The 15955-nt window shown below is 38.8% G+C and overlaps 2 protein-coding genes across 2 annotated transcripts; both read left to right on the forward strand.

Moving 5' to 3' along the window:
- The first annotated feature begins 1543 nt into the window (after positions 1–1543).
- Positions 1544–12498, forward strand: LOC148322994 (chaperone Ric-8A). The gene is made up of 14 exons (XM_088317877.1): positions 1544–1772; positions 2048–2141; positions 2506–2553; positions 3965–3982; positions 5156–5239; positions 5451–5947; positions 6323–6458; positions 6541–6729; positions 7987–8081; positions 8158–8308; positions 9778–9873; positions 10064–10208; positions 11382–11664; positions 11741–12498. Exons 1-14 carry the CDS (start codon positions 1585–1587, stop codon positions 11886–11888), a joined length of 2172 nt encoding a protein of 723 aa, XP_088174003.1. The 5' UTR covers positions 1544–1584; the 3' UTR covers positions 11889–12498.
- Positions 12499–13545: 1047 nt separating this feature from the next.
- On the forward strand, positions 13546–15935 carry unc119c (unc-119 lipid binding chaperone c). Its single transcript, XM_088316721.1, has 5 exons — positions 13546–13870; positions 13961–14074; positions 15098–15188; positions 15354–15526; positions 15759–15935. Exons 1-5 carry the CDS (start codon positions 13660–13662, stop codon positions 15911–15913), a joined length of 744 nt encoding a protein of 247 aa, XP_088172847.1. The 5' UTR covers positions 13546–13659; the 3' UTR covers positions 15914–15935.
- The last annotated feature ends 20 nt before the right edge of the window (positions 15936–15955 follow it).

The following is a 15955-nucleotide window of genomic DNA, read 5'->3' on the forward strand; positions in this document are numbered from 1 at the left end:
ACATCTTCAAGATGAGTAATGCCACTCCCATTTAAAGTTTACTGTCAAAAAAACTAATTAATAATAATAATAATAATAAAAATGCACATTAAATATTTCACCGACCACAAAGCTTTGCCTTCGAGAGGTCTGTTTAGTTAATGCTGACAAAATAATGAAAAAGCCTATGGGCAGGCTAACTAGTACTGAGAAGTGAATATTTGAACACAAACGGTGGAGCAACACATGTAGGCAAATAATGTTCACAGGTATATACTATAATTTGCACTACAAAAGACACCTGATTAAGCCGCAACATTTAATTTAGCTCCAATTTAAAAAAAAGAAAATTACACATCTTGGCCGATTCGTATTAATAGCCCTGGGTCTCCAAGTTATAACAAGGAAATTGGAAAAGAAAGAGGTCACACAGATGGATTTAAAAAAAAAAAACATATTTACCTTAAACACTGGTAGATGCTTTTTGCAAGGGCAACTTTTTACACAGCGGCATCTTGGGATCTTTCCCAATCACTCTTGTTATCAGATGAGGCCAATTTGCTGACGAACACCACCACGCAGAAGTGCATTCTCTGGAAACCAGTTTGTTACAAGATGGGGAGACGCAGAGGAGGCTGTGTGGGGATGACGTTCCATGACTGGACTTGCTCTTCTGTTGTCCGTTACAAGAGATTGTGTGAGTCGGTCGGCAAACGAACAACCGAGAAGCGTAGGTCGCACTGCAAAGATGACTGTATTCATGGCACTCATTCCCTTTGCTCTTTAAACCCAAGTCAAGATGCTTATTTTCACTCTCAATTGCTTCTTAAACAGCCACGCATCTACGCCTATAAACGTCTGCATTTCTATCTTCAGGCATCCCTCTGACCGCAAATGACTGATGAATATTTATTACGAGGGCGAACTCGGACAGTTTCCACTGTGACGTGTTTGTTAATTTCATTGGTCAGCTGTGACGAGACTAGGGGTAAATCTGTTGGCGGCTTGAAGTTCATCAGTAAAAATTAATAAATAAACCGCGTCACAATAAAAGCTGCAGGGTTCAAAGCGCATGAAAAAGTAAGCGCTTATAGTCCGGAAAATACGGTATATTGTATGCTGTCTATCATCTTTGAAGAACTACTACTATTTTACTGGTTTTCTGAACTTAGTTGTGACTTCTCAATGTACTGTATATCCGTTGGCCTTGTTTTGTACTGCCCCAAGGTGGCCACGGCATGCACACTAGAAGGACCAGCACAATATTAAATATATTTATTGTAATTTAATTAAAAATGTGTCCAATTGAGTGCTATTATTATTATTATTATTATTATTATTATTATTATTATTATTATTATTATTATTATTATTATTATTTCTTCTTCTTCTTCTTCTTATTATTATTATTATTATTATTATTACTATTATTACCAAAGCGTTTGTTGTTTTTGGGGCTAAGGCTGAAACGGATTAATGCCATTTCCATTCACTTCCGCAGAGATTTGAAAAATAGAGCGTGGTCGCGAAATGAATGAAACTAATTTCCAAGGCAGCTGTATATAAGTAACAATAAAAATCTACGAAAGCCCGCTAGATAGTGAGATGGATGATAGATTTGACATAATTTGCTGCGGTATCTGTCACTGCGAAATCCACTGCTTAGAGAGTAGTGCAGGGAGGCAAGGTGTGGAGCTGGAACTGAGAAACAAGATTATCCAGCAGCACTCTGAGCAGATAGAAGAGTCAAAGCCTGCAACCGTTGTGTGCATCTATTTCTTGTCTACAAGCAAGTGAGTAATGCCCATTCTACTCATGTTTGTTGAATTGAACCATTGTTAATTTATATATCTATATCTACATTGCTCACCCTCTCTCTCTCTCTTGCTCTCTCTCTTGCTCTATCTTTCTCATCTGTCTATCTATCTATATCTATATATACACTACGTTTTCATAGTGCTATGGCCACTGGCATGCAATTCAAATATTATTGTACAAAAGATAAGTGTCCTGTTGTGGTTCAAATTGGAGGACATAATCACTGCAATGTTTCTTGCACCATTTGCAGTTTGGAAAAGTCCTACATGGAGAAGATCATTGAGAGCATCGTCCAAGGAGACGAGTACAGCATTCGGCGCCACCTGCACAGCTACAACACCCAGGTGCTCACTGTTGCTATGACAACCGCAGACATCTTTTGAATATCCAGTTATTCAAACTAAAATCATTCTGTTCAGACATATTTTTAACTCGATTAATTGTAATAGAACTGTAGTCATACCATGAACACACATTTACAATAAAGAATGTGTTTTGTGTATGTGAAGTGAGGTTCAGTACTTGTATTTGGTCATTAAAACTTAACTTGCTCATGGTGCATTTGTATAGAACCAACAACTGAATATATCCAGCCTCTAAATATTCAGTTAAAAGCTATTTTTACTGTTAGGGACAGATTAGTGAAGTCCGGTGAATTCACCTTAATGTGCTAAACTACTTACGTATTATTAATCTTTTTCCCTGTAGTATGCAGAGTGTTTCTTTTTTGATAGTGAGGAGCAAGAGAGAAAAAAGGTGAGTACACCACGGATCAGCTGGTAAGCATACATTTAACTCATGAACAGGTCGCTCAATAGACACTTAATTGGGTATACCTGGTCAACCTAATGCTTGTGGTACTTTTTTTTTTTTAATAAAATAACGTTTTTAAAATTATGTTTATGTATTGAAGTTGCTCTCATTATCATTGAATATGTTTCTAATAATAGAATAGTACTCTACTATATAGATAAATACACATATATTTTAAGTAACATGTTTCATAACAATTCAATGTCCCACCTGTATTCTTTATTGAAATATATCTTTTGATATAAATAAAGTAAGTTCACTGTGATTTTTGAAAAACGCTGCATTTTAGGATTTGATGTTGCTAAATAGGAGAGCAAACTATTAACTTTTAAGATATGGGTCATTTACTTATTTTTTTCCTGAAATGGTCATAATTTTTTCCATAAAAAAAAAATAAATTAAATCTCAAAGCCGGTAATATTCTTCTAACTTTTAATGCCAAGATTTTATGTATCCCAAGTGGAACTTTGTGATTTGCAATATGTTTTCTGAGACGCTAATTACATTTTTGGAAACATGATTTTTCTCCTGTTGCTTGACAAGCCTTTTCCATAAAATATAAAATATACACTTTAGTGTCTCAGAGTTCCTTATTTGGGTTTCTTTTACAAATTGGAAATCTGAGAAGTATGAATCTGTGAAAGTGTCCTAACTATTACGTGTCTTTACCATTATAACTAAGAAATTACAAAATATATTATTTTGCTGTAGCTTTCGATAGATATCTAAGACAAGAGTATAATAGTGTTCATGAGTCATCAAGATAGTGTGTTGTTGATCAATTTGTATTTAAAAAAATGTATGATTGTAAGTACAAACAGTAATCGCAACCACACTAATAAACCCTTATCTTGAGATATTAGTAAATCTGACAGTTTCGATTAAACTGTGATAGGCAGGATTTGGGATATACTGCGCAAGTGCACTAAACATTTGGGATGGTCCATATACATACCAGTACTTTGTTAATATGATGCATTTGCTATAGAGAGTAACATAAAACGATGACGGTCATTTAAACAATCTGAATAAATATCATGGAACACCACTAAGCCAAACAATTCTCAAAAAGTGGCTATACGGCATCATTATGGAAATTCTGTCATATAGTGGAACAAGCTTTTATTGCTTTGACTGTTACTCTAAGCGGTTGGCATAAAGTAATTAACAAAACTGACATGGTTGAGAATTACTGATTGAAACAATAAACCGTAAACACGTTCATACTATATTTGGGGTATAATTTGTCGGACTCTTATTACGGACATCATTCTGTCCAATACTTATCGTTTCTATTTTTACACATGCATTTCCATGGATGGATTTATGGATTTCATGGATTAAATGACTGCAGCAACAAGAGCTGGAAGAGGTAAATGACACACACACACAGGGAGATGAGCTGACTCTGAATTTGTTGAGGGTATTACAATAAGCTCGACGTGTTTCGAATACTGACTCACACAGTACACACAGTGTGAATACGTGTGCTCGTGTGTGTGTGATCATGACTGATTGGGCTGTATGTTGCAAAGCAGCTTGGACACTATGGCACAGCACCAGCGGCGCGCCGCGCGTTTCACATGTAGGCCTTCAGTGAAGTTGTACTTTGTCCGACTTGAATGAAGCCCCTTCATAACACCATTTATGACACCACGGCTGGACAAATAATATACAGAAACACACTTACACAGTACTGAGTGTGGACGACCTAGGTTCTCTTGAAACGTCCGTCTTGAAAATGGCCTCGCAAGTGTATCTGCAATTAAATCCACACTTTTCCCTCCTTCGGCCCTTGTGGTTTAAAAAAGCAAGAATATATTTTACATTTTCGAACGGTCGCCAGTTACGACTTTCGGGTGGGTTGATTCCGCATACCGCTGCCCCCTCATGAGTGGGTATCCAATCACAAAACGCGTTCATCAGCGTGAGGTCAGCCAGAAGGCTCATTGTAACCAAGTCATGATCTATCTCAACTGTATATCAACTGTAAAAGCCCCCTTGAGACACAGAACAGATGCCCGCACGATTGTATCTGAAGGCCTCGAATGACTAGTGCGTGCCACTGGTAATATGAAATCTGCCTGGCAACACGAGCGAGCTGAATTCTGATTGGATAAAAATTCTAACCTAAAAATTCAACACGAGGATATAATATGACATCAATGTGAATAATATGATCATGATTTCTTGATTATGTTAGGCCAAAAAAGAAGGCCTAGAAGGCCTGACGGCCCACCACTGCACGGCACAATGTACACCCAAAACACAGGAAAACCTATAAAATAACCCCCTGAAAAACAAAAACAACAAAGAAAGAGATTGTCTATCATTTGCTGATAGTAACCTTTACCTAAAAAAATAAACTTCAAGTGAAATGTTGACAAGATTTAATGATTGTTATATGCATGGAGGTTATGTGGATCCCCAGATAGACAAGCAGCACGAACGGGAACACTGACTACCCACACTTGAACTGAAATCTGAAGTGCGTCTTCAAGTTTTCAATAAAAATCTTTGTTTACTCTCCCGCTTGGTTGAGCAGTTCCGGAAGAACAAAACCAGGGAATGTGTTCCTGATTCTGACATGGAATGCGATGATGCCAAACCGGATCTTCTTCTACGACAGGTGGACCATTGATTTTGATTTTGTCCCTGTGAAATTATTGTATGAAAGCTGTTTGACCCATATTTGGAGAGATAAAAAAAAATCTACTAATAATGCAGTCGATGCAGTTGTGGATAAATGTTATTAGTGTATATTTTGTCCTCAGTTGCATTATTGACGTTAGTGATATTAGCTATTGTCTCATTCATATTTTTCTTCTATCCTCCAATAGCGTCTTGCTGCAGCCCTGTTGAATTTCATCAGTGGTCAGCTTCAAGCATCTGTGTTACGAGTATGCTTGCATACATTACGTATCCTGTCTCGTGATAGGCGGGGCCTTGGACCTATGGTTACTGATGGTGCCCTTGTCACCCTGGCCGGCCTGGGAGGTATCCGCTTACAGGCATGTATACGACAGCAGGAACTAGCAACAGATGGCCCAGATAAACACAGTCAAATTCAAAGTGATGCGACACAGTTGGCAGTTGACTCTGTGGTTCAAGTTTTGGCCCCCTTGGAGGAAGGCTGTGCTACCAATGCTCACAGCTCACAACAAACCTGTTATGAAGAAGGTCAGGTGCTGCTTACCTGTGGCAAGACTGAGACATGGGAAGAGGAGGAGGAAGAAGTGGAGGAAGATGAGGAAGTGTGTAGGAAGGAGGCCATGAAGGCCTTGTGTAATATTGTCTACAACAGCCCCAGGGCACAGGAGAGAGCTAGCGCGCTGAGGTGAGACACCATTATAGGAAGTCACTAAACATTTAACACCACACATGATAACTTTCTTAGTAAGCTGTTGTTATGCAACTCCAGCAAAATATTAATATAGATCTGTAGTCATCGTTTTAATTGAGCTTTTTTTCCCGATTTATAGATTTATAAATTTATTTTCACATGCTGCTATAGTCTGCTTGCACTAGGGCCAAGTGGTCCACCAGATCATACAAATTGAGTGCTATATAATTTTGCAGCCATCTTGACCAGGATTCCCTGAAAAAAGGGATATTATAGTTAAACCTTTAGGTGTTCATACACAGAAGAATAAAATTCACCAGGTGCTGGCCACATCTCCCACTTCCCTTTTCATGCCTGTTTCCATCAAAGGTTTCTGCAAGGTGTGTGGGAGAGTGTGAAGCAGGGCATCAACAGCAGGCAGCAAAATTCTGGTCAGTTTTACAGGCTGAGACTCCTCTTCTTACTGACGGCTTTAAGGCCTGAACTCAGGTTGCAGCTACAGCAGGTCCAAAAAAAACCCAACTCAAGTATTATTTGCTTATTACAACTACATCAGTGTTGATCAGTTTGCTTTCCCCATGCGTCAGGAGCAAGGAGTGTCATGGCTGACGAAAGCCATGGAGCAATGTCTGGTTGTGAGGTGGGGTGAGAGATATGAGGTGCTTAGTGACACGACAACCACTCCTGTTTCCAAGGAAACCTCCAAAGTAGTTGCTGAGATCCTCAAGACACTCTTCAACATCGCACACAAGTTCAACAGCCAGAAGCCCGATGAGGTGAGACCTGAAAATATAAATGAAGCCAAGGCAACGCGATTTGGTAGTAGTCAGCACATCATGCTCACCAGTCGTTCAGCGTGCCGCCAATTAGATAAATAATACACAATTATGCTACACAGCTGATGATCTCTCACGACACGCCATTACACAGAATGGGGCTCACTGGTCTAAATTACTGGAAACAAAAGTGAGTACACCCCCAAGTGAAAATGGCCATTGTGAAAATGTCCAAATTGTGCCCATTTCCCCTCACTGCACTGTGTCGTGCTAGTGTTACGAAGTCAAAGGCGTGATTGAGTGTGAAGCACTTCACAACCCCCAAAAATATATATGGTTGCACTATATGAAGTCGGCATAGGCAGCCAAGGCCACATAGTGGTCTTCCTGGAAGCCTGTTAAGTGCATGTGTTCAGCAGCATATTGAGAGCTTCTCTTTGTAAAATAGATGTATGAGTGCTTCCAGGTTTCCCTGAGGAAAGTCTCATGCTGCACCAGAAAGAGTTACTTGAGCCAGGTCCTGTGGTCTGATGAGACGAAGATGAATTTATCTAGATCAGATGGTATCAATGTTTGGGCAGGCAAACAGATGGAGAGTACAAAGACAAGTGTGTCTTGTCTCTATATTCAAGCATGGTGATGGGTGAAATTGTTATGAGCAGTTTTTTTTTTTTTGGCTTTGGTTCAGTGTTAAGTTTCATGTTTTTGTTTAGTGTTTGATATGTCTTGTCAAGTTCATTATATCCACCTATGTTTGCCTACCCAATCCCCAATGTTCACCGATCAGGTCCTTCCAACCCTAGCTTTGTGTCTTGTCCAGGTGCTCCTCGTTGTCTCGTTAATTTCTTTGTATTTAGTTCCCTGTTTACTTTGAGTTCTTGTCGGTGCATTATCCCTGTCGATGTTCATTTCCACGTCAGTTGTCCTCCTGCCTGTCTCGCGTTTTCAAGTTAAGTCCTTGTGTGTCCTTGCTCCTTGTTGTTTTGTCCTTTTGATATTTTAGTTAATTCCAGGTTTGCTTTTTGTTTCATCATTTAAATACACTTTAAGTTTCCCTTACCTGGCTTCACTTACCTGCTCACTGAGGAAACAACGTCACCATGTACTGTGACGTTCGATTCTTGCTACATTGGGGAATGGTGGTACAATATAGTGCAAATGTTTGGCTCTCCCAGAATTCACGCAATAAAGGATCACATGACATAAATGTCTTTTGATAGGAACATCACATTTTTATTTATTTTTTTTTTTTTTTAGGCGGATGCCGCGATATATCGCCACCTAGCAGCTGTGCTGCGACACTGCCTGTTGCAACAGTATGCTGCCGAGGACAATCTGGAGGAAATTCAGGGGTCAGTTATACACCATAAGACACCTAATAAAAAAATCTGAGATTCCCATCATAGTTTTTACCCCGCTTCACTATAGGCATACAGTAAACATGCTGTCAGCGCTGCCACTGACTTGTCTGGATGTCCTGCTGTCTGTTCATGTGGACAAAGCGTCCCACAAATGGGAGGGCGTTAACATGGACTGTGTTTATACATTGCTGCAGTTTATGAAAAGCCGCCTGAACAAGGCAAGTGTGTGCATTTGTTTACAACATTCAGCTGTGCAGAAATACACAGTTACCGTACATTGAATGTGATTAGTTCAATTCATAGTTATTGACGCATGATTAAGGAAAAAGTACCATGCGCTGACGAATGTATCGGATAGTAGCAAAAGTTTCTTTACATTTCTTTAGTTTCAAATATCTATTACAAAAGCAACCCTGCATCATTTTAAAACAGGGGTGGGCAAACTTTTTGATTGGCAGGCCACAATGGGTTCTAAATAATGACAGAGGGGCCGGACCAGGAGCAGATGGATGGAGTGTTTTGGTAACCTCACCTCATCGGAGAAAAAAAAATACATTTAATTTGAAATGAAAGTGGACAAAAGCATTACAACACTATATATCTCTTTGATAAACCGCAGTATTTACAAAATAGAACATTAACAAGGTTTATTCATTTAATTTTTTTCAAGCTTGGCGTAAAACGTTTAACATGTGCATGTGCCCCCCCGGGGCCGTAGTTTACCCACAGCTGTTCTCAATATTTGGTCAACCTGGCTCATCTGAAAACAACTCCCATCCTGTCCTACTCCCATTCAGAATGACTCCCACTCCCCATTTTGGAGGTCTACAACATTAAAAAAAACAAAAGAATAAAAACAAACAAAAAAAACAAACAGTTTGTAACCCCTTCTTCCGCATAGATGTCTTGCTCCTGTGAACCTTTTATCCTGTACCGTCCCAATCCTGTGATTAAAGGTAAAGTTGATTCCCATCCAATCCTGTGGGATACCCGGGACCTGCGGGATTACCCCAAAGATGTCCGCCTCTAGTGGAAATGAGTTTAGTAAAAATACTTTAATTCAAAACTTTACTTTAACACTAAAAGTTTTCAGATTTTCCAAATTATTCATACTCTTGATCCTAAAGATAAAGATAAAGATAAAGATAAAGATAAAGATAAAGATGTCCTTTATTAGTCCCACAATGGGGAAATTTGAGGTGTTACAGCAGCAAAGATATAGATCACACAGAGATATAGATCCTGGTAATTTGCAGCAAAATAGCATCCTAATAAATTTATAAATAATGATACATTTTCTCAATACATGCTTGCATGTAGTGAAAAAGGGTATAAATAATTGAGATTTATATATATATATATATATATATATATATATATATATATATAATGAAAAAAGATCCCATTAATAGCCCTAAAACAAGTTTTCCGTTCTTTATTTTGTCATTTCCAGCAATCTACATTCCTCCTGCACCTCTAACTCACTAAGTCACATCATAAAATTGCACTTTAACTTCAAATGTGGCCCGGTCATCACTGAATTGGGGATTAACTGTGTGTTTGTGTGTATATAAAAAAATTAGAACATGTTGATGACCAATGTAGACAGAATGTAAATGTATTATCTCTCCATCTTCAAAGCTGTTCCGTGTAGATATCAAAGAATCTTTGATCTCATATCATTCAGGGTGAGAAGCTGAAGGAGAAACTGATCCCCGTCCTCAATCTGCTGACTGAGAGCTCTCGGATACACAGGGAGACGCGTCACTATTTGCGCCAACAGGTATGTTTATCTTGTGCCCCCCCCTCCAAATCAGCATCCATTTGATCATACAATATATACAGCAGATGGATATTCCTAAAAGGAATCCTCTTAGAATCCCGTGACACGTTTCCAAGGTCACAAAATCTTGGAATTTCCTGTCGACATCCTGCGAATAGTGCTGACAATGCTGTCTTTCAACCGACCTCAGATCTTACCTCCCCTGAGGGACGTTGCCGTCCGACCAGAGCAGGACCCCACACTGAGAGGGCAGCTGGTCCGCCTGATGACCCATGTTGACACAGATGTGAAGCACTGTGCCGCTGAGCTACTGTTTGTGCTCTGCAAGGAGAATGGTACAGCAGTGTCTTGGTTCATTGCAGCAAAGGAACACATTTTTTTTTTTTTTTTTGGACAGCGAGAAAAAGAAACAGTATTTCGCTTCTCAGACACAACATTAGGTTCACCTACTGGTGGATTCAGATTTGGAACCTGGTCCTTCAGTGGACACTTGTTCCACCTTTTAAAACCACGGTATCTAATAACATGACAAAAATGTAAATAATAAACATAAGTAACATAATTCTCACCAGAGTAGATAATTATTACACATTTTTGTAATAATCCATTTATATATACATATTATTACATTTCTACAGATTGCTATAGATTTTGTTAATCTACTGAATAATTGACAAATTTGCTCTGACCAGCCAATCAGAGAACAAAAAATTGCTGACATCGTCAAGGGCCTAGTGAGGACAAATTCGACCTTGGATTGGATACAATTATTCAAGATAAATCAGCCAGCAGTACTTATTTCAAACGCCTTAGGGAGAATGAACTGACATGGCAGCAAATAGATTGGGGGTCCTCCATCCTGTTCCGCGAGGTTTGCTGTCCTTCCTTTTTTTCCATCGCTCCCTGCTGCAACACACCTGATTAAAATAAGCAGTAAGGTGTGCAGAACCATCCTGATCATTTGAATCAGGTGTGTTGCAGCAGGGAGCAAAGAAAAACAGGCAGGACAGCGGCCCTCGAGAAACAGGATTGAAGACCCCTGAAATAGATGTTGAATTATGATTGGACAAAAATTGTAGAAGCAGTGCAAGTAAGAGAAATGCTAAGAAATGAACAGTTGGTAATGCATTCATACAATTTCATCGAACATATTTTGGATGTAAATTTGCACCAGTGTTTTTAGCAATGTGCAGGCCTGCAGGAAAGGCCTTGTTGGCCCTGACTGCTCACCACTCAGTACAATTGAGCAATAAAATGAGATACAATGTGAGAGGTTATGTTTTGCTTGCACGTTGTGGCTCGGTCAGATTTTTATTTTTTTAATGAAAAGTTAAATGTAAATGACACCTGATTGCGAAAGCAGACTTTAATGCAATATTTGTACATGTGAGTGTAGATGCATTTCTCTTCATCTGCATTAAGTCATTTTTCATCCTAGATGCTAGTAGCAATTTATCATGCTACATTGACTGTGCTGTAAAGTGTCTATTGTTTTTTTCTGTCTCTAGTCAGCCGCTTTGTCAAATACACGGGTTACGGCAATGCTGCTGGATTGCTGGCAGCTCGAGGACTGCTCACTGGGAGAAGGAATTTCAGCGATTTCCAGTATGCATCCCAATACTCCAGCGACTCTGACTCAGACACAGAAGAGTACCGCGAGGCTAAAGCCAGGATTAACCTGGTGACGGGTCGAGTGGAGGCAGAGCAGCCTGACCCGATGGAGGGCATGACGGACGAAGAGAAGGAGGAGGAGGCCTGTCGCCTCATCAGCATGATAAACCGACTATCACAGTGAGTCTTATAACATGCTGTTGGCTTTAACATGAAAGGGAATTTCCTTCATTGCTTTGACCTTTCTGGTACCTAGAAATCAAATCATTCAGCCAGTGGGTGTGACAGTGGATGGGAGACTTGCTACGCTGCACAGATATATGAAAGTATGCACATTGCAAGAAGAGGACGATGAAGACATGGATATGATGCCAGATGAAGGAGAAGACAAACATATGGAATAAAAATGATTTTTTTAATCGGTTGTTTGTAGTGAAATTGAAATATGCAAAGTTTTCATTTTATTCACTGAGTAATGAATTTTTTAACAATATTAGGACGGAAGAGCAATCAGTGTATGAAGGAAAACGTTTTCGTCAGTTATATATTGTTTACAGCATTATAGTGGCAAAGTCTCAAATCACAACCATACAGTTTGTGGTACATTTACTTCTGGTGACTTGTGACTCGTGTGGGAACTCTACTATTTAAACCAAATGTAAGAGACATTCCTCCCACTGTTATGAAACGCCGTTTTAAGTCGCTTTGACTTATGTTGTACATCTGAATAAAGTACAAATGTTCTTGATCAAGCTCCATTATTGGTCATTCATAATCACATCGATCTGACGACTCATTTAAAATGAATTTCCTTCAAAAGTTGTATTTAATTCTTGACGTCATATTAAAGACATGAGACGCATTAGCCTACTAATGACTACTACTACATGTGTATTTCTTTTGATATTTACTTTGTGGAGAATCATGTACGTCTTTTTGTAGAACATCGTGCAAACACACAAGGTGCTTTAAAATTAGCTAAAAGCCCGAATAAATAAAATGACCTTCACTGTGTACGGACTCTATTATCTTTTTTTTTTCCAACACTGGGGAAGTTAATTGTTTTAACAAGATTCTAATGAAATAATTCTTTGAAATGTTCATAGTAGTGTTGTCAAGCAATCAATAATTTTAAACTGAATAATTTAAAAAGTTTCCAGAATTAATCATGGTTAATCGCATTTTCTACTTCTAAGATATTTTACAAAGCTTGTAACAGATATTTACTTGATTAAAATTTTGGAATTGAGGTAAAATCATCAATTAAAAGTATACATAGATTCAAAGTCTGTTGAAAGTTTTCTTCTGATGATTCAAAACTTGCTTTACAGGCATGTTTTTTAAAATCTTTTCATAGAAACACATTCTCAAAACATCTTGCTTACATGTTTAGTTCTTCGCATGAGTATCAACACCCAGCAGTGTTGATCTGCGAGGCTCTTTTTAAAAAAATTTATTTATTTATTTATTTTTTTATTAATTTATATACCTTACTGATCATTTGAATCAGGCCTTCTGTAAGCCACCTCTTCTAGCTTCTTGCCTGAGGTTAGCGCTCCTGAACTATGCACCCTCATGCCAGCAGCACAACCACAGCACTGGTACCACATTGCCACAAATTGGCCAAGTCAAATGCTCTACTTTATTTATTTGTTTATTTATGACATTACATATACATACATATATACATTACATCAATCAAGTGACAAATTTCACAGCAGATGATCGGCCTTGAGAGCTACCGACACTTCATTTGCGATTGACTGCTTGCTCATGATAGACGTAATGCACACGCCGGACAAAAAAGACTTTCTTTACTTATTTGTCAACTTTTTGCTTGTCATAGTTGCTTGTAGCATAGCTGCAATTTGCATGTAATACTGCTACAAAAACGCTTAACCAACAAACAGGTGGAAATAATGCATGTGCTATGACCTTCGAAAGAAGAGAAGGTAGTGCCAGGGTGATCTAGGATACACTTACTTTTGTTAATGATCATGAAGCTATGGAAGACACCGTCAGTGTCCAGCTTTAATTACAGATTGACACTCAGAGCTAAATCCAGAGAGACATAATCAGTTTAGACAACAGCGGAGCGAATGATCCATCGTAACCTGCCTTCAATAGGTTTTTGCAAACAGACAACAGTGACATTGACAAACATTTGTACAGAAAATGGACGGACCGGCTGAACACATACCTGTGAATAGCAATGACAAATGTCAGAAAGAAAATGGTGACAACAAAAGAGAGGAGGACTGGAACAGGTTTATTTCACAAGGAGCACCACAAGTTGAAAAAGAGGAACGGGAGGTTATGGAAAAATGGAGACCTGGTGAACCAGTGACCCCGCAGCAGGTCTTAAGACTCAACAGGTACACTGCGGGTGAGTCAGAACTCTACATCCATGCACTCCTTTTTTTTCTGCAATGCAAATATTAAATTTGTTTCCTGTCTTGTTGCCTGAATACAACAGATTACCTGTGTTTACCAGAGGACAATATCTACAACATCAACTTCTCTCGCTTCAAGATCAGAGACTTGGCCAGTGGCACGGTCATCCTTGACATAAAAAAATATCGTCCAACAGGTAGATTAACTTTTATAGTTTGAGGATAAGAGAACTTCAGTGCAAACCTACATACAGCGTACTAGGGTACCATTTAAATAATGTGAACTCATTTATGGTCTGAAAAAGTTAATGAGAGCTCACTCATTGATAATAAGGCAACTTTCCCCCAAGTGGGACGGATCCATTCAGTTCTTTTCAAATGTAATAGTCACCAAATGTAAAGTTTATGATGCAGTTGCCCTACTTCAATAGCCATGCTATAATTGCCACAATTGTTCCTATTTCTGTATTGGTTATACAATGCTGAATATGAGTATGGAGAAGAAATACAGAAATTATTATATGAAATGTTAAAATATAATAATTATTATTATCATAGCTCAAGCCATTTATTATTATTATTATTATTATTATTATTATTATTATTATTATTATTATTATTCAAATAATAGTTATTTACTAACGTGGCCAAAACAGGAAAACATTTTTCTGGGTGCTTAAATGTTATCCTTGATTCATTACTGAAATGTCAAGAGCTCAGCTGAAATTCAAAGAGTCTACATTAGAGCGTTTTTTATAATGCTGTGGATTGGCACATGCACAGACTTATGGGGGGGGGTTGCTCAAGCACCACAAAAAGGCCACCATAGCCCAAATTATTTTCATTAAAATTATAATCTATACATTCATCCATTCATTCTCTTTACTGTGTATCCCAACTTGGGTAGCTGGTGTGCTGGAGCCGATGGCCGCTGACTTTAAGGGAGAGGCAGGGTACACCCTGACCTGGTCGCCACCCAATTGTACCAATAGACAAACAACCATTCACTCCTATGGACAAGTGAGAGTGTTTAATTAACTTATCATATATGTTCTTGGAGTGAAGAGCAAGGGCGCTTTTCTCATCGGGGGCATAAAAACTGATGCTGGAGCACCACTGGTGGTCTATCTGTGCATGTGCCTGATGCTACCTGAACCGACAAACCTCTGCCTATACATTGTTTCTTTTATAGTTTTGTATGGCTTACTCTCTCAATCCAGAAATCCAAGACATCATTGAGCTTGACACAAACCGATTCATCCAGTATCAGTTCTCACCTGCATTTCTCAACCTTCGAGAGATTGGAGCCACGTAAGTCAACGTCACTATGACTTATTAGTTCAGTCCACGACACTATCATCTGGTTTACCGACTCGTATGCTACTATGTAGTTGCAAGCAAGCTGTAGGTTCATTTATTGGGCATGACAATTTTTGTGACAAAGGCGTACAGTTTGATCTGCCGCCTTTTTTGTAGGTTGGAGTTTACCGTGGGCAGCAAGGCACTGAGCCGCTTTCGCCTCATTGAGCGGCATTTCTTCAGAAATGTTCTGCTCAAAACCTTCGACTTTGAGATTGGGTTCTGCATTCCACACAGCAGGAATACTTGTGAGCACATCTACTGCTTACCTGATCTGGAACCTGAGACAGGTACATTTAAATAACCACGGATCATGTGTGTTTGACGTACTCAGGCAACTATTGTTTACAAACATTCTGAAAAGGTTGATGCCAATATATTGATAGAGCGTGCAAAATAAAGCCATGTCACATTATGCTGTGCATATTCCCTCCTATGAGAACAACCGAAAGAATTCATAGAACCGACTTTTGTTGCAGTTTTATCCCAAAAATGTAACCCTTTTCATTTTATTCTTTGCAGTTGCGGATATGATTGCCAACCCATTCGAGACACGCTCCGACAGCTTTTACTTTGTTAACAACAAGCTGGTCATGCATCATAAAGCGGAGTACTCCTTTGCAATGCAAAAACATACGGACATGTCTGGTGAAAATGGGAAGGATTGTATCAAGTAGGATATAAACAAGGCATTATTGCTTCTGGCATGTGGTTGCACT

This window comes from Idiotropiscis lumnitzeri, chromosome 15 (assembly GCF_059441095.1).
Source record: "Idiotropiscis lumnitzeri isolate Australia: NSW breed Sydney's pygmy pipehorse chromosome 15, RoL_Ilum_1.0, whole genome shotgun sequence".
NCBI classification, from domain to species: domain Eukaryota; kingdom Metazoa; phylum Chordata; class Actinopteri; order Syngnathiformes; family Syngnathidae; genus Idiotropiscis; species Idiotropiscis lumnitzeri.